The following is a 26,079-nucleotide window of genomic DNA, read 5'->3' on the forward strand; positions in this document are numbered from 1 at the left end:
TGCCTTTTAGGTGTTTTCATAGTTTTGGTTTAGATGGTTTAGATTCTTACTTTGGTTCTCATAGTTTTGTTGTATTATTATACTTGCTCTTATGAAAAAATTTCTAATAGTTTTATGGTTTATATTAATTAATTAGCATAGAAATTTTTCTAAAATTGCATATAAATAAAATTAAACTACGAGTACATACAACGAGTATAGATAATGTGCAATATATGTTAAAATAAACAACTAATGGTCATAAATGTAGTGATTATAAGTGAAAATAAGAATAAATTTTACAACCAAATTAAACACACTAGTCCTTAGGCACACTTCATCTATAACTTTTTTTCTTTTATAAGCATAAGGATTTCATTAATAGAGTAAAAGAGGGGAAAAACCACCAAAAGAAGGATCCCAGACCAATAGGTCCACCCCATTACACCCTGACCTAGAAACTAACTTCTAATGGTGATGAAAAAACCCCTCAAAAGAGCAACAAATTGGATAACAAAACAAAATAAAGAAAAGATGCAAAATAAAAGAAAGTTGTAAGCACTATAAATCAGCTCTAGAAGATCTAAGAACTGATGACATTAATTAACGATACAAAATAAATATATAAATTTAATAAAATATCAAATAAAAAGTAATAACATGAAAACATATATTCTTTACTGTGATAAATCAAGCTTTGTTGCCAATATGGATGAACATAAAGAAAGGTGATGGCTGCCAAAAAGGATATGATAAAAGTTACTGAAAAACATACTAAGAAAGCCCCACGATCAATTTCATACCATTTCCCACTTTCTCCATGTCGTGACTCCACTTGTGACGAAGGTGATTCAACATTATTATCATTGCATTTTCTTTCCACTTGAGGTCCACAAAGAAATGGGTTCCCTTCATAGCTGTTACTCTCGAATGTACTAAACTGTCCTTTCATGTCTGGAATTTTGCCTGATAAGTTGTTGTGAGCCACGCTAAATACTTCTAGAAAGTTTAGATCTATTAATTTTGAAGGAATCTCTCCACTTAAATTATTATAAGAGAGGTCTAAACTTTCTATTTGTGATAAATTCGAGAAAGATATTGGGATGGATCCTATCAATTGATTGTGTGATAGGTTTAATGCATGAATTTGGGACAGCTCTCCTAGCTTAAATGGGATTTCACCTGTTAGGCTGTTAACTGACAAATCTAATCCAGACATGTAGTTGAGAGCGTTATTCTTATACGTGCTAGCTCTATATTTTGTAAAAAACTCAATTTCTTCCTCAATGTCTTCATAAAATTCGGAAGTGTCAAAGCTTTTGTGAAGTGATATGGGAATCATGTATTGTGAGGACATGTGTACAGTTGCGCCACGATAGAAACCTCCTTCTTCCTTTCCAAAGGAGAGATTATGTAAGCAGTGGGGAATGGACCCAGACAAAAAGTTTCTTGAGAGATCTAATAAGCTGATGTAGTTTTGCTGACACAACCAATTTGGAATGAGGCCACTTAAATGATTTTCTCCTAATAAAAGAACTCTCAAGTCATTTTGAAACTCACCAGTGTTATTAGGAATGGTGCCTGACAACTCGTTATTGCTCAAGTCTAATACCTTCAGTGTCGAAATATTGAGCAAAGCTTCTGGTATTGAACCAATGAATCTGTTACCTTGCAAATTTATTTGTTCTAAATAATTTCCATGGAAGAAAGAAGGTAATGGCCCAGAAAAATAGTTGTGAGAAAGGTCTAGGTACTCGACTGAAAGAAGTTCCTTTGAAATAGGACCTTCAAAAAAATTATTATGTAAATTGACATAACGTAGAGATGTGAAGTTACCCATCCAGTGTGGAATCTCACCATGCAATCGGTTGTTGCTCAAGTCTAACCATTGAATCCTTGGGCCACTCATTTGGAGACTAAAATTGGGGAGTAAGCTTGCTAGAGTTCCCTCAAATTGGTTGTCATTCAATTGCAGAACACTAAATCGAGTGATGTTAAATATCACTATTTGACCATGGAAGTTATTATGAGATAGCTTCAAATATGTCAAGGAAATGCAACTTGAAAGCAATTCCTCTGGTACTTCCCCTGAGAAGTTGTTATGAGACAAATCTAAAGCCATCAATTTACAGTCATCGCCAACAGAAAAAAGAAAATCACCTTGAAAATGATTTATGGCTAAATTAAGATATCTCATGTTCGGAAGCATCTTTGTGCCAATTTCTTGAAGCTGCCCATTGAAAGAATTATTCTCAAGATTTAGGGTCTGAAGTCCTCCATTGTTCTCAAGCAACCAATTAGGAAACCTTCCTTTTACTTTGTTGTGAGACAAGTCGAGTGCTTCCAATTTGAATTGATAAAAGAGAAACTCAGGAATACTGTCGAGACCACAACTTTGCATTATAAGAACCTTTAACTGAAATGATGGAATCCAACCAGTCTCAAACGTAATGTTGTTGCCACTTAATATAACTACCTCAAGGCTGGAATAATTAGCCAATAAATTGAATGAGAATAAGCCCTCAAAAAGATTACTGCTAAGATCAATATATTCGAGGGAGGACTTGAAGTTAGCTGGCGAAGATGAAGGAATGTTTTTGAATGAGAATATGCCTTCAAAACGATTATAGCTAAGATCAATAAATTTGAGGTTAGCTGGCCAAGATGAAGGAATGTGCCCTGTTAATTGGTTTCCAGACAGATCTAAGATTGTGAGAGATGTCAAATTGTCAAGGCATTGAGGAAGACTACCCCCAAATTCGTTATAGCTGAGGTCTAACTCTTGAAGACCCTTCAAGCCACACAAACCTATATAACAAAGGATTAACATAAAAATCATTGCAATTGATAATAACAAAATTGAAATTTTGATTTCAGATAAACTTACTTTGATTTGGTAAAGAGCCATTGAGTTTGTTGTAGTATAAAGATAATACTTTGAGGGAAGGTGGAGTCCACATATATTCAGGAATACTTCCAGTAAATTCATTTTCCATCAAATTCAAAATCTCTAAACTTTTGAAAGTTGATAATTCTGTATAAAGAAAATAATAGATTTAGATATAAGTTAGTTGAATATTAAAATTTAGAAGCACTATTTTCATCACAATTCACAACAATAAAATTAATGATTATAAATAAAATAACTAGCCATAGTTTATGGGATTACTAAATAGCTTTGTTATTAGATTTGGCAAAGGCTTAAGCGAGTTTTATATATATGTGACAATTAACAATTTTCTACAATTAAATGTGGATTTTATGGGATTTTTTTTTTCATATAAAATTTTATAGAAATTCTATTGTGATTATATATCTATAATCTGTCAAGGGGTGAATTTTTAAGCTGATATAAATATCTTGATTTTTAATTTTTAATAAAATCTTATAAAACGAATTAAATATTCAATTTCTTTTTAGTATAATAACTTTATTATTTATAAAAAGAAATCTTGTGCAGGTGAAACTCTATACAGAAATACGTTTGCTTATAAACTATAATTTTGAACAAGTAACGGTTTTTCCTTCCATAAGGAAAAGATATTTATTTTTTTATTTCATTATTTATTAATTTTAGCATAAATATGATATAATGTAATTACAATACATGATTTGTATTTACGCCTTGTTGATATTATATCAATAAAATAAATATAATATTAAAATTATATTTTAATTTTAATAGTTGCTATTAAAATTTATAGAATTCCTCAATTACATGATTTATTAAAAAAATTTTGTCGCTGAAGAATTAACAAACCTTCCAGACTTCAATTTATATACTAATTATCCTATTTACATATAAAAGTGTATTTAAAAAATATATAATCCTAAACTTTAACTAATTATTACTTCCTAATATAATTACTTTCCTATTAAAATATTTTTATTTAAAAAACTAATTAAAATAATATTAAAATCTAACTATTATGATGAATTTCTAACTATTTACTTTTGTAATGAATTATCAATCTTAATGCTTAATATTAAATTGATTGACAATAAGATTAAAAATAAGTTATATAATTGTTTGGATATCAAAATTCAACATAAGAAATTTAAATTTAATTTTATTATAAATTATTGATAAATTGTGGATAACATTTTGCTTACTAAGCAATATATATATCTTATAGTTTAAGTTAAGCTCACAAATATTGTTTTAAATAAATAATTTATTCGTCGTCATTAAAATGACTTATAAATTTTATGTTTATATAAATGAATTTTGTACATTAATTTTTGTTGCAGCATTAGTGTGATTTAATTAAATTGTCATGTAATTTGTATCACATTTTGAATATATATCAAACTAAAACTATAAATATAAATTTTGAATATTTTATTTATATTTTATTAATTTGTTCATCGAATCCAACATTAGTAATGAGAAAAAAAAATATTTTAATTTATTATAATTATTTCCATTATTTTTAATTAAGCAGTCACATGTAATATTCATAAAAAAATGCTTACTGAAATCTGCTGAGAGTTATTTCAATTGTGAAGTACAAGTTATTTATAAAAATTAACAATCAACCAATTGATTGTATAACTATTTTCAAACTAATTAATCACAATTTATTATGATTTAAATGGAGAGAAGTCCATTCCAACCTTGAAGTACGAATGGGATCAGAAGCTTACCTTGAAATGGTAGGGTGCCATTGAATCCATTCCAACTTACATCCAAGGATTCCAAATTCTTCAAATTACTTAATTCTGAATCAAGAGCAGAAAAAGAATAAAAAGAAAATCAAGAGTGCGTGGTTGAGTGGGACGTTCTGATACAATTAATGAGTGTAAAGAAAACAATTCCCAGAATCAAACATACCTTGGATAGGGAAGGAACCTTCCACGTCATTGCAACAAAATTTTAATACCTTGAATGATGGAAGAGCATCCAATGACAATAAGATACTGCTATTGAATCTATTATAACTGATATCCAACTCCTCTAATCTTTTAAAACCTGAACACAATATAGCTTCTATATTATTTTAGGACATAATTAATTAATTAGTTAATTATCACTTTTCAAATTGAATGTAATTACATACAGAATTAATATAATTTCATCACAATTCACAACAATAAAATTAATTATTATAAATAAAATAACTTGTCATAGGTGATGAGATTACTAAATAATTTAGGCATTAGATTTGGTAAAGGCTTATGTAAGTATATATATAACAATTAACAATTTTCTACAATTAAATGTGGAATATATAAGATTATTTTTTAACTAAATCTTTATAGAAATAAATTATAAATTTCATATATATTATCGAAAAACTTTTTCATATTTATTACATGATTAAAATTATATTTTTTCCCGGGGAATTAAAATTTTAAATTTTAATATTAATTTTTATTGCGGCGTTAGTGTGATTTAATTAAATTGTCATATGATTTATATTACATTTTGAATATCTATAAAATTAATAATCTAATAAAGTTATACAATGCATAAAAATCAACACGGAATTATATTTGAATTAAAATTCAAAATAACAAATCTCTAAAAAATTTATAAAACTTACCATCATTTAAAAATATTTTCAAAATAAATTTGTTTAAATGAATTATATATTTTTTGAGTTACATCTTTTTCTATTTTATATAATAATATTAAATATAATATTTAAAAATTAAAATAATGATAATAATTCATATAATGTACAAATAGATACTAATTTAATTTAAGAAGAAAGCAAATATTTTCATTTACTTTGCAATGGCAGAGTTCCGTTCAAGTTGTTTCCCCCTAAACTAAGCACCGTCAAATTTTTCAGTTTAACTAAGTCTGCATCAAAACACAGAGAGTGAGAGATGAAGACCGAAAAAATGAATCAACCATCTTCTACTGCAATAATAGGAAAATAGAAAACAGATTCGGAGTTGAAATCCAAAAATATATCACATACCTTTGTATGAAAGTGGTGCTTCCAAATTATTACCAGACAAGTCTAGTGTCTCAACGGAAGGAAATATGCTTGAGAAGCTCAATATACCATTGTTGAAGTAATTGTCAGACAAATCCAAATACTTCAATTTGCTAACCTTTGAGAAATTGCTTTTGAAATCTGCTTAAGTTATTTCATTTGTGAAGTACAAGTTATTCATAAAAATTAACAATCAACCAATTGAAATTAACAATTAATTATATAACCACTTTCAAATTGATTAATCACAATTTGTTGTGATTTAAATGGAGAGAGAAGCCCATTCCAACCTTGAAGTACGAATGGGATCTAAAGTTTACCTTGAAATGGTAGGGTGCTATGGAATCTGTTACCACTTACATCCAAGGATTTCAAGTTCTTCAAATTACTTAATTCTGAATCAAGAGCAGAAAAAGAATAAAAAGAAAATCAAAATAATGAATTGTCATATGATTTATATTACATTTTGAATATCTATAAAACTAAAAGTATAAATATAAATATTTTATTTTATTTTACTAATTTATTTATTAAATCCAACATCAGTATATAATAATAATTTTTTATTTTAATTTATCACAACGGGAAACGGACTGACTACTATCAGAAATCAAAATTTCTCATTTTAACTGATAAATTCTTGTAGAGTCTTATAACTATTTGTATTATTTTTATTTAAACGTTCACATATAATATTCTTACAAAAATGCCTATTTAAGGTGGTTTTCTATGTTAGTACCCAAACCTACATTAGAAAAATTCAATTAACATTAATGCTAATATTATTTTCTGTTTATTTTATTATTTATTATACATTTATATATGTCTGTTTTAAGATAGAATTTTATATATTATATATCACCAAAATTTTATAATGGAGGGATAATTAAGTTCAATTAGGATGAAATTATCTCTTAGAAAAACGTTAGGATAAAATTAAATATATTTAAGCTTTTTGTTTTAAAATTAATAATCTAATAAAGTTCTACAATGCATAAAAATCAACACGGAATTATATTTGAATTAAAATTCAAAATTACAAATCTCTAAAAAATTTATAAAACTTACCATCATTTAAAAATATTTTCAAAATAAATTTGTTTAAATGAATTATATATTATTTTGATATTTTTTGAGTTACATCTTTTTCTATTTTATATAATAATATTAAATATAATATTTAAAAATTAAAATAATGATAATAATTCATACAATGTAATTTAAGAAGAAAGCAAATATTTTCATTTACTTTGCAATGGCGGAGTTCCGTTCAAGTTGTTTCCCCTTAAACTGAGCACCGTCAAATTTTTCAGTTTAACAAGGTCTGCATCAAAACACAGAGAGTGAGAGATGAAGACCGAAAAAATGAATCAACCATCTTCTACTGCAATAATAGGAAAATAGAAAAGAGATTCGGAGTTGAAATCCAAAAATATATCACATACCTTTGTATGAAAGTGGCCCTTCCAAATTATTATCAGACAAGTCTAGTGTCTCAACGGAAGGAAATATGCTTGAGAAGCTCAATATACCATTGTTGAAGTTATTGGAAGACAAATCCAAATACTTCAATTTGCTAACCTTTGAGAAATTGCTTTTGAAATCTGCTTAAGTTATTTCATTTGTGAAGTGAAAGTCATTCATAAAAATTAACAATCAACCAATTGAAATTAACAATTAATTATATAACCACTTTCAAATTGATTAATCACAATTTGTTGTGATTTAAATGGAGAGAGAAGCCCATTCCAACCTTGAAGTACGAATGGGATCTAAAGTTTACCTTGAAATGGTAGGGTGCTATTGAATCTATTCCAACTTACATCCAAGGATTCCAAATTCTTCAGGTCACTAATTAATTCTGAACCAAAAGCAGAAAAAGAATAAAATGAAAATCAAAATAATGGGAACTAGACTCAAAGAATAGAGTGCATGGTTGAGTGGGGTTTGTTGGATGTTCTGATAGGGAATCAAACATACCTTGGATAGGGAAGGAACCTTCCATGATATTGTCACTAAGAATCAAAGTCTTAAGTGATGTAAGATTACTCAATGGTGATAAGATACTATTATTGAAATAATTAGCGCTAAGGTCTAAGACTTCTAACTTCTTCAATTCTGATAATGTTTCAAAATCTGCATATATTATTTAAAAAAAAAATTCAAATCTCAATAACTAAAATAATATACTTGTAAAAAAAATGCTAATATAAGTAGAAGAGCATAGCATATGTACTTGTGTCATCAATGAAACCACCGATTCTATTGTATGATAAATTAAGACTTCTGAGCTCTTTCAGCTGCTGGAACATTGAAAATTTTATAAACCAAATATTTTCATCATCATAAAACGAAATGCTCTCTATGTCATATTGTCGTGTATTGTTGAGAGAGAGCTCAGTCACGTGACCTGTGGTGGAATTGCACATGACACGCTCCCATTTACAACAATCACTCATTGAATTATCAACCCATGAAGAAAGAAGATAGTCTACATCTAACCCATTTGACCCAACAAATTCCTTAAAATCTAAGAGTGCCAACCTCTCTGTTTCAAAACAACCTTTGTTTCCATGGATTTGAATCCATAGGATTACAAGACCCAACAATAAACACTTTGCTAAGATAGCCAACTCCATTTAGAAATGCGATGCTCCCATTCACTACTTCTCCCCTTATTTATATTCATTGCCAGTTGTCTACCATCACATCCATAATGATAAAGACTGGGTTCAATTTCTTTTTGCAATGGTTTTAAAATTTATATTCCTTCTAATAATGGTTTATTATGACCTTTATTTTTTAAAAATTATTTAATGAGGTGGGGCTGAAAACTTGAAATGTTGAATTTCTATTTTTTAAAAGAGACAAAAAAAAAATTTCTTTCAACAAATATGGTGGCTATTCATCAACAAAATGGAGCAATTTGTGTTGTTGGTTGCTCATTCATAATTAATGTGTTAATCAATCACATCATTATATTATTATTATTACTACTTTTTTTTAATAAAAAAATTTTGATCAGAATTCAAATTTGTATCGGAACAAAAAATTCACTCAATGTCAATTAATTAAAATTTATAAAAAAAATAATAATTAAAATAATTGCTTAAAATTTTTTAATTCACAGATAATGTGAATTGGACAGGCAAGTTGAACCTCGGTTCTAGTCATATTAAATTCACAGTGTAAGAAGGAGAAAGACTGATACATGACAAATTTTTATTGTCAATTTCGATTTTATTGATCCATTTTGGAGTGCAATTTGGTGTAATATATAAAAAGGACGACTTGGACTTGTTATTAGAAGACTTAATTTATAGAATTTTTTGCTGAAATGGAAAGGAGTGTAATTTGGTGTGATACATGGGACCATTATCACGTCAAGCCTCATGTAGCGAGTATATTTCCAAGCCCTGAAGACATCTTTTCATTTATATTTTCAAGCGTAAACTAAATCAATAAAATAATAAAATTTTAAATTATATTCTATAAATTTTATTTATTTCAACATTATTCAAATTCAAAAATTATAATATCATTATTTGGTAATTTATTAGCCCTAATCAGGCAAGAATTTTGTCATTTTTTATTACCAATTCACTGAATATTTTAACATTGTAAATAATATATTTTTTTTCTATCTTTCCACAAATATCTTTATTTTTTTAATTTTAAAAAATAGTAAACATTAAATAAATAGTAAAATAAATAAATAAATAGTAAAAAGTTTAGGTGGAAAAATAACAATCAAAATTTAATTTCTTATAATTTTTCTCAAGCAAAATGAAAATATTTAATAATTTTTTTTATTTTACTTCATTTTTTACTTTAATTTTAACTTAAAATATTGAATTTTAATTTTTACAAATTCTTCATTGTTTCTTTTTTAAAGATTGTCACTTATTTTATAAACTAATTAGCATATATTTTATTTTGCAACATTAAACTTCGCTTCTTCTTTAAAATAAAAGGACACATAGATTGGACTTAATTTCATAACAATATTAATGTTAATCAATTACATCATTGTATTATTATTATTATTATTATTATTATTATTATTATTATTATTATTATTAATTTTAAATCTATAATTCAAAATAAAAAATTATAATATCATTGATTTGGTTTATTAGACCAAATTAGGCAAAAAAAAATTCACTTTTTTTTTGTCTTATCAAAGACATATTCACCAAAATTTGCACAATGAAAAAAAATAATTTTTTTGTCTTTATATATATATCTCGATTTTTTAATTTTTCCTGTGTGTAAAGAGAATAATTTTACACTTTGCATAAGGGAGGAGAGATAAATGTTCACTAAGCACCATACAGGAGCTATTCACATCAGTTTCTAACTGAAAAATCAGTAATTGAAAGTCAGAGGGACTTTACTGTGTAAAATTTAAAAGTTTATAGGGTTTTATGTTACATTTTAAAGTTATAGAACTGTAGTGTTACAACTATATAAATTCATGGACAGTTATCAAAATTTATCCATTCTTTTGCAGACAACTATTTCAATGATTTATTAATTTCTTAGCAATAATATCATATATGGTCCAACATTCAATTAAAATTTAGATTTTTTTTTAATTTAAATTAAATTTAATGAGCTAAGTGATGTGGCCCAACCGCAAATGCACGAGTCGTCAAAGTAATACAGTAAAGATACCGTTCCCACGAGGAGTTGTGTTAATGATTGAATTTTTGATATAAAAAGTTGAGTAAATTGAAATATTTTTGAAATTAAAGCAATGAATTGATGGGTATTGAGAATGTGAAATCTATATGTGCAAAATTAATATTCTATTCAACAATGTATTAATTAAACTAAAATTGCATCAAATTGAAATAAGCAAGTTGAAATATGGCAAGATTAAAATGGCAAGCAATTAAATTCGATTAGAAATTAACAATGAAAAAAAAGCGATTCTGGAGTTCGGGATTTCATATTCGAGCTATTTTGGGATTTTAAATTGGTTATCCAATCTTGTGAAACTAATGGGTTTTAAGGAGATTAATTCTTAAATCCTTTGAATTCCCTTTCGAGTGAGACAAAGAGTGCCTTAATCAATCTAATCCTACTTTCGTGGACTTAGAATTAATTAAGACCCATTAAGTTCTTTAATTAATCTGTGAATCCTCTTAATCCTTAGCCTATTTCTAGGTCTAAGTTAATTAAGTCCAATTTCTTGATTATCTATCACAGGGCCTTCTCCTTTCGGTGCTTCAACCATGGATTAAGAACATCACTTAATGGGATCCTACACTAAGCATGTCATTAAGCACACAAGAAATGAATAAAACTCATTAAGACCACAAAATATGGATTACCCAATCAAAATCCACAAAATATCTCAAATATTACAACCATTACTCCAGAATCAAAAGTAAAACTACTCACTATCCATAATGCTTACAAGATATATTGAGTTTAAATGGAAATAAAGCTTTAATCTAAGCTAAGGAATAAGAAATTAAACACTAGAAGTGTAGAAAAATGTAAGGAAAGAAAGAAATATGCAAATCTTGGTTGAAAATGGTGTGGAAGGTGAAAGTGACTCTTCAAATTCTGCCTCTCTTCTCCTTTTCTTTTTTGCTCCTTGTCTCCCCCTCTCTAAAACTGGGAAATGAGACTATTTATAGCATTTTTCTGACATGGAGCCCTAAAATGGCATGTTCTAGGAGGAATTATTTGAGGGAATCTTCTGCCAGCTCATTAATGAACTCTTTATGGGATCAGATAAGTGGATCGCATAAGTTATGCATCCTTATGCGCTACTGGTTCTGGTTCACTTATGCGAAACTGCATGACTTGGTGCATAGGTTATGCACAATTCCGTGAGAGTGCATAAGGGAGGCGTGAATGTGCATAAGCTATGCAGTCTCCTTATGCACATTTCGGCAGGTATTGGAACAGTGATTTTTCTCCTTATGCAGATCTGCATAGCTTATGCGGCAAGTTATGCACAATTTGGTCAATGCATATTTCAGCTTGAAAACTTGTTTTTGACATCTTTGGCTGTAGAAGTCACTCCTCAATAGCAAAATTTCTCTTCAATCCTTCAAAAACACCATTTTTCCTACAAAACAAAGTAAAAATTATAAATTAATCCAAAATTCGACAATTATGAAAAACTAACTAATTAACTAATGAAATTAGCTAAAAATGACTAATAATCAAATAAAAATGGTTATGAAATTAGACCTAAATGACTATGCAAAATGTATGCATCAAATACCCCCAAACTCAAGCTTTTGCTTGTCCTCAAGCAAACTTTAGAATGTGATGCAAAAATTTTTAGGGGTGCCTTATCCAAAGAGCTATGAAAATTACCTATTAAAGTAACTAAACACACCTTTAGCCATACCAACAATCCATATACCCATCCTTCAAAATGCAAAGAATCTAATGCTTATCCATGCTTTCACCGCTTAGCCATCAAGTCAATTATCATTCAAAATCCCCAAACCAACCAATCAAAAGAGAGAGTCATGCTCAAAAGGAATTCTAGGACCATCAATAACCAAAGTGTCTGAATGATGGAATTGAATGAATGAATGAATAATTTTCCAATCCCATAGGCAAATTCCCTACTCCCATCTCCACTAATGTAGCAAGTACTATCAAGAGATCAAAGGTCTTTTTAGGGATGTAATGAGGCCATGGGGTTCAAAATGAGGCTAAGAAGAAAAAGGGGTAAAAAGGCTTCAAATCATGAGAATATTTTCAATTTTGAAACATAAGGTACACTTTATTATATATTTTTTTTCTTTTTCTCTCTTTTTTATATAGGAGAGAGAAATACACAATGAGGATTGTCAAGTGCTAGCATATTTTACAAAACACATAAAATGGAGGGACATTTTGATACTTTAAACTTGTATTTTGCATTTTCTTTTGATGCTTGTCCCTAAAATTTGCCACCCCCAAACTCATTTCTTTTAATACTTTGGGTGGATTTCTTTCATTTTGAATGACAATGGTGAAAAGCACATATACTAGCACTTTTTTACAAGATGACAAGCATTTCTTCTCCCTTTTATTGTATTATTTTTTTTTATTTTATTTTTTATTTTTTTTATTATTTTTTAGAAAGTGTACCTAATATTCAATATTATTCTCATGAAAAGGGTTGGAGTGTTTGGTTCATTGGCTAGGTAGCAATAAGGGTTTCAAGAAAGATTAGGAATAAAAAGGCTCAAAGGGGTTTGCAAGGGTAAATTTTAATTAGGAAAAAGGGCCAAAGGTTTAAAATGAGAAGGTTTTAAATCAAAGAATGCCTAATCATCTCTCTTTTCAAGTACAAGCTGGTATTTCGCCTTGAAAGGTTTAGAAAATTTGTTCTAGGATTGGTGAGACATCATTTGACTACCTTATATCCAATAACTCCCTCTAAACACTTCCATCTCCAAATGACTAGTTGGGTGGCTTTTTGGCTAAGAAGATATAGGCAAGGGATAGACACTTCAAAACCTTGCACCTTTTAGGAAACTTCCAATCCACAAACCCAACTAAAAGGTGAGTCAAATCACTCTCATAGGCACATTTTCAATACTCAAGGGATTTGGCAAAAGATTTTAATGCATGGTGCATGATTCCTAAAATGAGTAATGTATTAACTAAATGGAGGAAGTCTATTTGTCTATTTGTGTGCAATGTGATGTATAATGTGTATGTAAATGTGTAATGTGTGTGTGTGTATGGATGTATATGTAAAATATTTACAATATATGTAAATGGAATGGGATGAGATGCTCCTATACTCAAAATGTGAAAAATAAAGCCAAAAATCAAAATGTACACCCCCAAACTCAAAATTGGACATTGTCCTCAATGTCTCAAGTAGTAGATAACCAAAACTCAAAGCAAATAATATTGACCAGGAATTGTAAAGATTAAGAGCAAAAAGAAAGAGTTACCTGGTATGGGGCAGAGGGGAATTCAAGATATAAAGGGATGCATAAGAAGCTGCACAGGTTATGCAGAGTAAAATGCTGTCCAGATCAAGTGCATAAGTAGGGTGCATAAGCCGTGCGGTTCTGCATGAGTGGCAATATGGGTTGCATAGGCTATGCAGGACATTTGCATAAGGGGAATACAACCTGTGCAGTTCTGCATAAGTAGCAGAAAAGAAAGGGTTGCACAGGCTATGCAAAATATTTGCATGAGGAAATTCATAGCCTGTGCAGTGTATACAAAAGCTGCTGCATGATGATTAGCAAGGGGAAATGTACAACCAGCAGTAGAAGCATTGAAATATATACAGAGTATGGGCAAATATGTACAAAAGGGCAATAAGTGCAATGAAAATCAAAGAAAACTAATGTAATAGCTATCCAATGAAACGTCAAGAAAAACAGAATTTAAAACAAACTAATTCAAAACAAACAAACATAATTCAAAACAAACTATAAATGTTTGAACATATTTACAAAGGAAAAGTCCTACAAGTTGGAACAAAAGTAAAACAAAAACTAATCTAGTTCTATTGTTTTGCCCTTATCCAAAGATGTTGCTAAGGGGTAATGTAGTTGTCATCGAAATGATGGTGCTGGAGGTGGAGGTGGCATTCCCAGAAAGATCATGAGTTGCTTCACCATCTCCTTCAATTCTTTCTGCTTGTCCCTGGTTTCCATGACAAGGTCAAAGAGTTGATCATGACGATCCTTGAGTGTATCAAGACCAGTGTCAAGCTTCCTATCCACAAAGTATATATCATCACTAAGCCTTTCAAGATAGGTGAATAAGGCTTTAGTGTTGAATGCAGGAGGGGCTGTGGATGAGGAAGGTTCACCAGAGGAGGTGTGGCGAGCGAAGCCTGGGCCTCCCGTGCATCGAGGGGTGGGGTAGGTTCGAGAGAGTCCGTGGGACTGATGGGAAAGGTTGGGCTTCTGGTTGTGCAATGGGCTCAGTTTCTGCTGCAGGTTGTGCAATGTCAGAATGTGGCAAACTGAACCCTGTTTTGGATAGGTGTGCAATATCAAAATATAAGGTGTCCACAAGTGCTGGTATTGGGTGCTCTTCAGGACTAAAACCAAAATGCTTAGCTATAACTGTTATAAGCCCACCCAGGACAATGTCACCTATGGATTTAGTGGCAATATGCAACACATGCTCACAAAAGAAATAACCAGGAGAAACCTTGACCTTGTGAAATGCACACCATAACATAAATAATTCGATTTCCCACAAGACTGTAACTAGTCCTCTGCCCAATATAGTGCTAGCAATCAGCCTATGAATAAACCTAAGTGCAGGGTCTAGTATTTGAGAAGTTTTGGATCTCCCAGCAGAGAAAGTCTGAGGTTGGTTGGTGATGATTCTCCAGAATTGTGCAGCATTCCAAATACCCTTGTTTGCTACCTCTACTCCAGTATGTGGCACTCGAAATAACCCATCAATTGCAAAACCAAAAATGCTATGAAATTGATCCAATGACAGCTCTCTAGTTTGCCCCAAACATCTAAATTTCATAATTGGCTTATGGTCTACATCATGCAATTTGAGGGTAGCAGAGAATGAAGAAATAAACTCCAAAACTAGAGTTGGATAAACTATCTCCTGCTTATGCACAAATTCCATCCAACCCATACCATCAAGATATGCAACTACATTGTCAAATAAACCAAGAGATTGTAGAGAATCGGCAGAAATATACCTAGTGGGTTGTACCCTCCTATCCTTGAGTCTCTTAAAAGCTGCCTTTTGAATTGTATCAGGAAGAGGCCAAGGTAGCTTTGATACCTGTGAAGCTACTGAAATTGGCTTTTTGCTGGAAGAGGGTGTGGAGGCTGGAGTTTTTGGCTTTTTGGGTGGTGGTTCCGACAATGGGGTGGGTGGTTCTTTGCGTTTGGAAAGAGGAGGTGCAGAGGACATGGGTCGCACAGATTTCGACCTAATTTTCCGTTTATATGTGGTTGTGGAGGGTGGTGGGGGTGTCTCTTGTGGAGGGGAATTAGGGTTAGGAGGTATTGTTGACAATGGTGAAACCTGGAGAGGGGAAGCTGGACGGGAATGCGGAGGCGACTCCATTGCCGATGGTGAGGATGGAGGAGATGAGGGCGGAAATGAAAATGCAGGGGGAAGTTAGGGTTTATGCGGTGAAAATGCTAGTGGAGAAGAAGGGGAGAGGAAGGGATATGCGGGAATGAGGATCGTGAGAGAAGAAAGACAGTGAACAGGGATATCAGGGTGAAGGTGGGAAAGAAAAAAAAATTTTGCCGAAAGGAAAAATTTGATTTAAACGGGTTTTGTAAAAACTGCATAAGGGGAAAGTGCATGTGCATAGCTTATGCAAGTTTCGCCCTGTTTTTGAAGTTCAAAAAAATATGTCATGCAGAAGTGCATAGGTCATGCACTCTGCTTATGCAGGTCTCGGCAACTTTTGAAATTTGAGGAGTGAAGTCATGCGGGAGTGCATAAGTCATGCACTCCCCTTATGCACCTCTCGGCAGATTTGGTTTTTCAGAGAATCGGGTCATGCAGAAGTGCATAGGTCATGCACTCTGCTCATGCACTCTTCGGCAACTTTTTGGAATTTGGGTTGGTGGTCATGCAGGTGTGCATAAGCTATGCACTCTGCTTATGCACTCTTCGATGGGTTTTGAGATTCAGAGTGTGAGGTCATGCAAAAGTGCATAAGCTATGCACTCTGCTTATGCACCCCTCGGCAAGTGTGGAATTTTCGAATTTCTGGTCATGCAGAAGTGCATAAGTTATGCACTCTGCTTATGCAGACTTCGGCAGAGAGAGAAAATGAAGAATTTGAAGTTATGCAAATGTGCATAAGTCATGCACTCTGCTTATGCAGGTTTCGAAAGATATGAAATTTGACAAATTTAGGCTATGCAGAGTTGCATAAGCTATGCACTCTCCTTATGCACTTGCAATAAAGGTGAAAAATGGCAAGAATTGTGGTTATGCAGGATTGCATAAGCTATGCAGTTGCTTATGCACAATTCAACAAGATTAAAATTGTAATGGAACATGAATTGCAAGTGTGAAAAATACCCTAGAATGAGGAAATATAATTCTATGAAGCATAAACCATGAGAAATTTTCACCAAAAACACATCAATATATACAAAGTTCATCAAAAATGCATCACACAAGCATGTAGAAATGGATCCTACATAAAAGACCTTTGAGAACCATGCCATTTTGACTCAAATTCTGCAAATCAACATTTAGCACATTAAAACTCAATAAAATCTGCATAAAGTTGTATCTATTCACAAATGATGAAATGAACTCTCCAAGTTTTTCCAAGAAAATGCAGCATACCTACCTTGAATCCCACAACCCAAATAAGCTCAAAACTGCAAAAATGACTCACTTACCACCATATTAACATTATAAGCACAAATATTAAAAAGTTACACACCCAACCTCACCAAGAACTTAAGTAATCTGCTGCAGACACCCTCTTTGCTGCAGAATGTCATTTTTTTGCTCTGCATAAACCAGGTAGCAACCCAAGGACATAATCCATCTGCTGCAGACCTTTCCTTGCTGCAGATTTCATTTTTCCTCTGCATAAACCAGATAGCAGCTTCAGCAGTTCACCAACCTTCCTCCATTGAAATACATCCAACCTCACCAAAAACACAAGCCATTTGCTGCAGACACCCTTTTTGCTGCAGATTTCATTTTTCCTCTGCATAAACCAGATTGCAGCTCCTGCACAGGTTATGCAGCAAAAACCAATCAGTTTTTGGGAGAATTTGAAGGACAAAATTTTCAAGTTAAGAATCACTTCCCCAACAGTTCACCAGCCTTTCTTCATTGAAATACATCTACAAGGGACAAGCTTTAACAATGTCAAAAATTGAATTTGGGGAGATTCAAGATAAAAACAAAATCAATGAAAATGAAAGTAAATCAGCAAAAGCAAAATAAAAGGACTTGGGATGCCTCCCAAGAGGGCTAATTTATAGTCCTTAGCTGGACTCTTCATGAATTTCAGTGAAAAAAAAGAGGTGAGGGATTGGAGAGCTTGTAACAGCTTACTCCCTTTATTGGGTCTCCAGTTATGTAGTGCTTCAATCTATGCCCATTGACCTTAAAATTCCCAGATTTTTCACTCCAAATTTCAATTGCTCCATAAGGGAAAACCTTAGAAACTCTATATGGACCAGTCCACCTTGACTTAAGTTTTCCAGGGAACAATTTCAATCTTGAGTTGAACAACAAAACTAAATCACCTTCTTTGAATTCCTTTTTCCTAAGATGCTTATCATGCCAAACTTTAGTTCTTTCTTTGTAAATACGGGCACTTTCATAAGCATCCATCCTCAATTCCTCAAGCTCATTAAGTTGTAATAACCTTTTCTCACCAGCTTGCTTAAGATCAAAATTCAAGGTCTGAATGGCCCAATATGCTCTATGTTCTAGCTCCACAGGTAAATGACAAGACTTACCATACACCAACCTAAAGGGAGTAGTTCCTATAGGGGTTTTGTAGGCAGTCCTATATGCCCATAAAGCATCATCTAGTTTGATAGACCAATCTTTCCGAGAATTGTTCACTGTTTTCTCCAAAATATGCTTGAGCTCTCTGTTAGAAATTTCAACTTGTCCTGAAGTTTGAGGGTGGTATGGGGTAGCTATCTTGTGCACTACACCATACTTCCTCATTAAGCTCTCAAATTGCTTATTACAAAAATGGGAACCCCCATCACTAATTACAGCCCTAGGGGCTCCAAATCTGCTCAAGACAAATTTCTTCAAGAATTTCACTACCACTCTAGCATCATTAGTTGGAGTTGCAATAGCTTCCACCCACTTTGACACATAGTCAACCCCAACTAAGATGTATCTATTACCATATGAAGGAGGAAATGGCCCCATAAAATCTATTCCCCAAACATCAAATAATTCCACTTCAAGAATATTATTTAGGGGCATTTGATCTCTTTTTGACAAATTTCCACTCCTTTGACATTTATCACAATCCAACACAAATTTCCTCACATCCTTAAAAAGATTTGGCCAAAAGAAACCAGCTTGCAAAATTTTACTAGCTGTTTTAGAGATTCCAAAATGTCCTCCATAATCAGAAGCATGGCAATGATGCATAATACTCTGTATCTCCTCTTCAGGAATACATCTCCTTATTAAACCATCACAGCATCTCCTAAAGAGTAAAGGGTCATCCCATCTATAAAATTTCACCTCATGTAAAAACTTTTTCTTTTGTTGCCATGTCATACCTAGAGGTAAAACTCCACAAGATAGATAATTCACAAAGTCTGCATACCAAGGTAGTTTAGCAACAAGAGAGAAAAGTTGTTCATCCAAGAAAAACTCATCAATAGGGATTTCATCCAATTCTTCATCATCCAATTTCAACCTACTAAGATTATCAGCAACTACATTTTCAGCTCCCTTCTTATCTCTAATCTCCAAATCAAACTCTTGTAGCATCAGAATCCACCTAATGAGTCTAGGTTTAGCTTCCTTTTTACGGAGCAAATACCTGATGGCTGCATGATCTGAAAATATAACCACCTTTGAGTCAATAATGTAAGGTCTGAACTTTTCTAATGCAAAGACAATTGCTAAAAATTCCTTTTCAGTTGTTGCATAATTTGTTTGAGCCTCATCCAGTGTTCTACTAGCATAATAAATAGCATAAGCCTTTTTGTCCTTTCTTTGACCAAGAACAGCCCCAATTGCATAGTTGCTAGCATCACACATAATTTCAAAAGGTAGGCTCCAATCAGGTGGTTGCATGATTGGTGCAGTGATAAGAGCTTGCTTCAACCTGCAAAAGGCATCCAAACACTCTTGGTCAAATACAAATGGTGTGTCATTACTTAACAAATTAGACAAAGGTTTAGCTATTTTAGAAAAATCCTTGATAAAGCGTCTGTAGAACCCGGCATGTCCTAAGAAACTTCGAATTCCTTTGACATTGGTAGGAGGAGCCATCTTCTCTATCACTTTAACCTTGGCTTTATCAACTTCTATTCCTCTGTTAGACACCAAATGTCCAAGCACTATCCCTTCCTGAACCATGAAATGACACTTTTCCCAGTTTAACACAAGGTCAGTATCTGCACATCGCTATAAAACTTTAGAAAGGTTAGCCAAGCATATGTCAAATGAAGATCCATAAACAGAAAAATCATCCATAAAAACCTCCATTATGTCTTCAATGAAATCTGAGAAGATTGCCATCATGCACCTTTGAAAAGTGGCTGGTGCATTACACAACCCAAATGGCATCCTTCTATAAGCAAAGGTTCCAAAAGGACAAGTGAAAGTGGTTTTCTCTTGATCATTTGGATGGATAGGGATTTGAAAAAAACCTGAGTACCCATCTAAATAGCAAAAATAAGAATGCCTAGCCAATCTTTCTAACATCTGATCAATGAAGGGAAGTGGAAAATGATCTTTTCTAGTGGCAACATTTAATTTTCTGTAATCTATGCACATTCGCCAACTAGTCACTGTTCTGGTGGGAATTAATTCATTATTTTCATTTTTGACAACTGTCATTCCACCCTTTTTTGGGACAACATGTACTGGGCTCACCCAAGTACTATCTGAGATGGGATATATGATCCCTGCATCAAGCAACTTCAAAATTTCCTTTTTAACAACTTCTTTCATATTTGGGTTCAACCTCCTCTGATGTTCAATAGATGGCTTACAATTTTCTTCCAAAATGATTCTATGCATGCAAAAGTGTGGGCTTATTCCCTTAATGTCATCTATGGTGTATCCTAAGACTTTCCTAAATTGTCTCAACACTCTTAACAACTTATCAGCCTCTAAGGTACTCAAGTTTGCATTTACAATTACTGGATAAGTGTTATTAGTGCCAAGAAATTCATACCTGAGCTGAGAAGGAAGTTGCTTAAGTTCTACCTTAGGTGCATCTTCTTCCTTGAATGATGGTTGCTTAGATTCTGCTATTTCCTTTTGTGTGAGTTGAAAAACTGGAGCAGAAATGAATAGTGGACTTCCCTTTAAGTGTTGAGCATATGCAGCCACATGAGGGTTGTCATAGTCTATGCCTCCTCCATGAACCAAACAATTTTCAAGTGGATCTTCTGGATATTTCTTTCTGAAATGTTCTTCAACCAGCTCATCAATAATATCAACTCTCAAGCAAGTATCAGCTTCAGAATGATGCTTCTTCATAGAGTTATTAATATTGAAAACCAATTGCTCTTCACCAACTCTAAGAGTCAATTTTTCTCCCTTAACATCAATCAATGCTCCTGCTGTAGCTAGAAAGGGTCTCCCCAAGATAATTGGAATATTAGAATCTTCCTCCATGTCTAAGATGACAAAGTCAACAGGTATATAGAACTTTCCAACCTTCAAAGGCACATTCTCCAAAATTCCTTCAGGATACTTGATTGATCTGTCAGCTAACTGAAGAGAAATGTGGGTTGGCTTTAGATCTCCCATGTTGAGCTTCTCATAGATGGAAAGGGGCATAAGGCTAACACTAGCCCCTAAATCACATAGAGCTTTTGTAGAACATGACTCCCCAATGTGGCATGGAATTGAAAAACTCCCTGGATCCTTAAGCTTTGGAGGAAGCTTCCTTTGGAGGATAGCACTACATTCTTCTGTCAAAGCTACAGTTTCATGGTCTTCAAGTTTCCTCTTGTTTGAGAGAATTTCTTTCAAGAATTTTGCATAAGAGGGCATTTGTGAAAGAGCATCAACAAAAGGCACATTTATGTAAAGTTTCTTCAAAACCTCTAAGAACTTCCCAAATTGCCTATCAAGCTTGGCTTTGTGAAATCTTTGTGGGAAGGGAAGTTGTGGCTTGTAGGGCTCAGGAGGTATATACTTCTCTTCCTTCTCTTCAATTTCCTCTTTACATTTTTCTGCACTCTCTTGTTTTTCACTCTCATCAGTATTTTTCTCATTTTCTCTCTTCTCATCATTTTCACTCTTCTCGTGTTTTTCACTCCCCTCATTATTTACAACTTTCCCACTTCTTAAAGTAATAGCTTGACATTGCTCTCTTGGGTTTTCTGGTTGACTTGGTAGTTTTCCAAAAGATTTAGCACCTGAGGAAGATGCTTGTTGTGCAATCTGGTTTTCCAGCATTCTGTTATGTGTTTGCATCTGTTCCAGCCTTGCTTTCATCTCTCTCATCTCCTCATCATGCTTATTTTGGTTGGCAAGAATCTGTTGCAATAAAGCTTCAGTGGTGGAATTTTGTTCTTGCTGTTTTGGTGGAGGATTCATATTTTTCTGCTGAAAATTAGGCAATGGTTGCCTATTTTGCTGATATGGAACTCCTTGTTGCTGTTGTGGTTGAAAATTCTGATTTGGAACTTGACTTTGCTGATTTCCCCATGAAAAGTTGGGATGATTCCTCCAATTTGGATTATAGGTTTGAGAATAAGGATTCCCCATTTGCTTGTTTCCATAATTACCAACATATGCTGCTTGCTCTCCAAAGTCTACTCCACAGCTGGTAGTTCCTTCTGCATAAGCCACTTGTTGTGAACTTCCAGATGATGATGATGAACTAACCAACATACTCAAATCTTCCATCTTCTTAGCAAGGACATTTGTAAGTGCATCAAATTTTGCATTAATCATGTTGAATGGGTCAAGATCATACATTCCAGCAGCTTGTCTCTTCTGAGTTGGAGCTGGTCCTCTTGGACTACTCCAAAGATGAGTATTCTTTGCAATTTTCTCCAATAGCTCATAAGCTTCATCTTCATGCTTCATAATAAATTCTCCTCCTGTTTGAGCATCAATAATCCCTCTAATTGCAGGAGTGACATTTGTGTAAAAATTCTGGTTTATCATCCATTTCGGAATGGCATGATGTGGGCATAATCTCTCTAATTCCTTCCATCTCATCCATGACTCATAAAGAGTTTCATCCTCTCTTGGTCTGAAAGCTGTCATTTGATTCCTCAGTTCTTGAGTTTTTCCAGGTGGAAAATATTGTGCAAGAAATGCATCAGTGAGTTGCTCCCAATTTGTAATGGAGTTGTGAGGTAAAGAATCAAGCCAATCCAATGCTCTATCTTTCAAAGAGAATGGGAATAGCTTCAATCTTGCTGCATCATCAGACACTCCAGGTTGTTTTTGCATGTCACAAATCATAGCAAATTTCTTCAGATGTGTGTGTGGATTTTCAGAAGGATGACCTCCAAATTGAGAATTTTGAATCATTTGAAGAACTCCAAAATCCATCTTGTAACTATTTGCATCAATCCTTGGTCTTGCTATGCTCTCCCTCAAGTCATCAAAACGTGGAAAAGCATGATCCATCATACTTCCCCTAGGCACGTTTGCATTAACAACTTCTTCCCCTTGGGCTTCATTTTCATTGTTTTGACCATTTCCAGCATTACCAACACCAATTCTAATTCTTTCATCAGCCATGTCTGCTTCAATTTCGGTTTCTCTCAAAGCTTCTTTTCTTTTTCTGGTTTCTTTCTTGTTGGCTTTACAAAATTTCTCAATTTCAGGATTGAACAATAAGGATGTGTCACTTGAGCTTCTAGCTCTTCTCATAAAAGGTTAAAAGTACCTGAAAAAGAACAAACAAACACAAAATGAAAAGATAACAAAGATAAAACTAAAAACAACTAAAATAATCAAGAATTCAATCTTAAACAAACAACTCCCCGGCAACGGCGCCAAAAACTTGATGTGGCCCAACCGCAAGTACACGGGTCGTCAAAGTAATACAGTAAAGATATCGTTCCCACGAGGAGTTGTGTTAATGATTGAATTTTTGATATAAAAAGTTGAGTAAATTGAAATATTTTTGAAATTAAAGCAATGAATTGATGGGTATTGAGAATGTGAAATCTATATGTGCAAAATTAATATTCTATTCAACAATGTATTAATTAAACTAAAATTGCATCAAATTGAAATAAGCAAGTTGAAATATGGCAAGATTAAAATGGCAAGCAATTAAATTCGATTAGAAATTAACAATGAAAAAAAAGCGATTCCGGAGTTCGGGATTTCATATTCGAGCTATTTTGGGATTTTAAATTGGTTATCCAATCTTGTGAAACTAATGGGTTTTAAGGAGATTAATTCTTAAATCCTTTGAATTCCCTTTCGAGTGAGACAAAGAGTGCCTTAATCAATCTAATCCTACTTTCGTGGACTTAGAATTAATTAAGACCCATTAAGTTCTTTAATTAATCTGTGAATCCTCTTAATCCTTAGCCTATTTCTAGGTCTAAGTTAATTAAGTCCAATTTCTTGATTATCTATCACAAGGCCTTCTCCTTTCGGTGCTTCAACCATGGATTAAGAACATCACTTAATGGGATCCTACACTAAGCATGTCATTAAGCACACAAGAAATGAATAAAACTCATTAAGACCACAAAATATGGATTACCCAATCAAAATCCACAAAATATCTCAAATATTACAACCCTTACTCCAGAATCAAAAGTAAAACTACTCACTATCCATAATGCTTACAAGATATATTGAGTTTAAATGGAAATAAAGCTTTAATCTAAGCTAAGGAATAAGAAATTAAACACTAGAAGTGTAGAAAAATGTAAGGAAAGAAAGAAATCTGCAAATCTTGGTTGAAAATGGTGTGGAAGGTGAAAGTGACTATTCAAATTCTGCCTCTCTTCTCCTTTTCTTTTCTGCTCCTTGTCTCCCCCTCTCTAAAACTGGGAAATGAGACTATTTATAGCATTTTTCTGACATGGAGCCCTAAAATGGTATGTTCTAGGAGGAATTATTTGAGGGAATCTTCTGCCAGCTCATTAATGAACTCTTTATGGGACTGCATAAGTTATGCAGTCCCTTATGCGCTTCACTGGTTCTGGTTCACTTATGCGAAACTGCATGACTTGGTGCATAGGTTATGCACAATTCCGTGAGAGTGCATAAGGGAGGCGTGAATGTGCATAAGCTATGCAGTCTCCTTATGCACATTTCGGCAGGTATTGGAATAGTGATTTTTCTCCTTATGCAGATCTGCATAGCTTATGCGGCAAGTTATGCACAATTTGGTCAATGCATATTTCAGCTTGAAAACTTGTTTTTGACATCTTTGGCTGTAGAAGTCACTCCTCAATAGCAAAATTTCTCTTAAATCCTTCAAAAACACTATTTTTCCTACAAAACAAAGTAAAAATTACAAATTAATCCAAAATTCGACAATTATGAAAAACTAACTAATTAACTAATGAAATTAGCTAAAAATGACTAATAATCAAATAAAAATGGTTATGAAATTAGACCTAAATGACTATGCAAAATGTATGCATCACTAAGTAACAATTTTTTTCCCCTAAAGCTAAGTAATAATTGATTGCTACATAATCTTTAGTTGACATATTATTCATGATTAATAATGACTAAGTCCTAGAAGCGAAATACTCGATTGCTAATTATTAACAAAGAACAATATATTATTAATTTAGCAATGAATATTTTTTCGGTTTATTTTATAATTAATTGGGATTTTAAAGTTTATTGTTTTGGGGTTTATTTTGCTTATTGAAAATATTTGAAATTTAAAATTATATATATATATATTAATTAGTGGATTGTCCATTTATTTTATAAATTTTCTATAGACTCTTTAGCAATTTTTCTTACAACATTAAATTTTATACCATCTTTAAAACTTAGAAACTGATACTTTGATCAACCATTAGAAGAAAACGTGTTCCTCAATCCAATTGTATTAACTTGAAGTCAATTACATTAATGATGGGTAAGTGGTCCTATTATATCATCTCAAATTTTCTAACAAGATAGCGATATTATTAAATTTTCAAGAATGTTATTCATCTCAACGTATTAATTGAGATATTTAAGTCTTCTTTTCTAACAACCCTTCATTAATATTATATTAGAAAAGACAATTCAATCAATGTCATTTAATCAAAATTTATTATTATTATTATTATTATTATTATTATTATTATTATTATTATAGATAGCAGTTTATTATGAACTTAATTTTTTTTAATTATATTATAATGAAAAAACCATAAATCAGATCATATTCGATTAAATCAGATTAGACTATGAAAATGAGTCATTAATTTTAATTATATTCAATTCAATGTTTAAGAAGAGGAGAAAGACCGAAATTAGCCTCTAAATGGTTTTGGTTCAAGACAAACTTGGTAACCATTGACCGATTTTT

The 26,079-nt window shown here is 32.4% G+C and overlaps 1 protein-coding gene and 1 non-coding gene across 2 annotated transcripts; one reads left to right on the forward strand and one right to left on the reverse strand.

Moving 5' to 3' along the window:
• Positions 1–247: 247 nt before the first annotated feature.
• LOC110647838 (receptor-like protein 13) lies at positions 248–8,579 on the reverse strand. Its single transcript, XM_058142636.1, has 8 exons — positions 8,164–8,579; positions 7,908–8,063; positions 7,711–7,788; positions 7,373–7,531; positions 7,177–7,251; positions 6,248–6,322; positions 2,867–3,013; positions 248–2,787 (listed from the first exon to the last, which is right to left on the reverse strand). The coding sequence occupies exons 1-8, from the start codon at positions 8,564–8,566 to the stop codon at positions 563–565; spliced, it is 3,318 nt and encodes a 1,105-aa protein (XP_057998619.1). The 5' UTR covers positions 8,567–8,579; the 3' UTR covers positions 248–562.
• A 14,161-nt stretch (positions 8,580–22,740) lies between these two features.
• Positions 22,741–22,847, forward strand: LOC131177595 (small nucleolar RNA R71). Its single transcript, XR_009146999.1, has one exon. It is a non-coding gene; the product is annotated as a small nucleolar RNA R71 (small nucleolar RNA).
• Positions 22,848–26,079: the final 3,232 nt, after the last annotated feature.

The sequence above is a fragment of the Hevea brasiliensis genome, unplaced genomic scaffold (genome assembly GCF_030052815.1).
Source record: "Hevea brasiliensis isolate MT/VB/25A 57/8 unplaced genomic scaffold, ASM3005281v1 Scaf612, whole genome shotgun sequence".
NCBI lineage: Eukaryota > Viridiplantae > Streptophyta > Magnoliopsida > Malpighiales > Euphorbiaceae > Hevea > Hevea brasiliensis.

Coding starts and splice junctions, on each gene's coding strand:
- LOC110647838 (XM_058142636.1), bottom strand. CDS start 8,566: ATGGAGTTGGCTATCTTAGCAAAGTGTTTATTGTTGGGTCTTGTAATC. Junction 7,252..7,372: donor AGGGCCACTTTCATACAAAG/GTATGTGATATA, acceptor GTTTTGATGCAG/ACCTTGTTAAACTGAAAAAT. Junction 2,788..2,866: donor TGGCTCTTTACCAAATCAAA/GTAAGTTTATCT, acceptor TTTGTTATATAG/GTTTGTGTGGCTTGAAGGGT.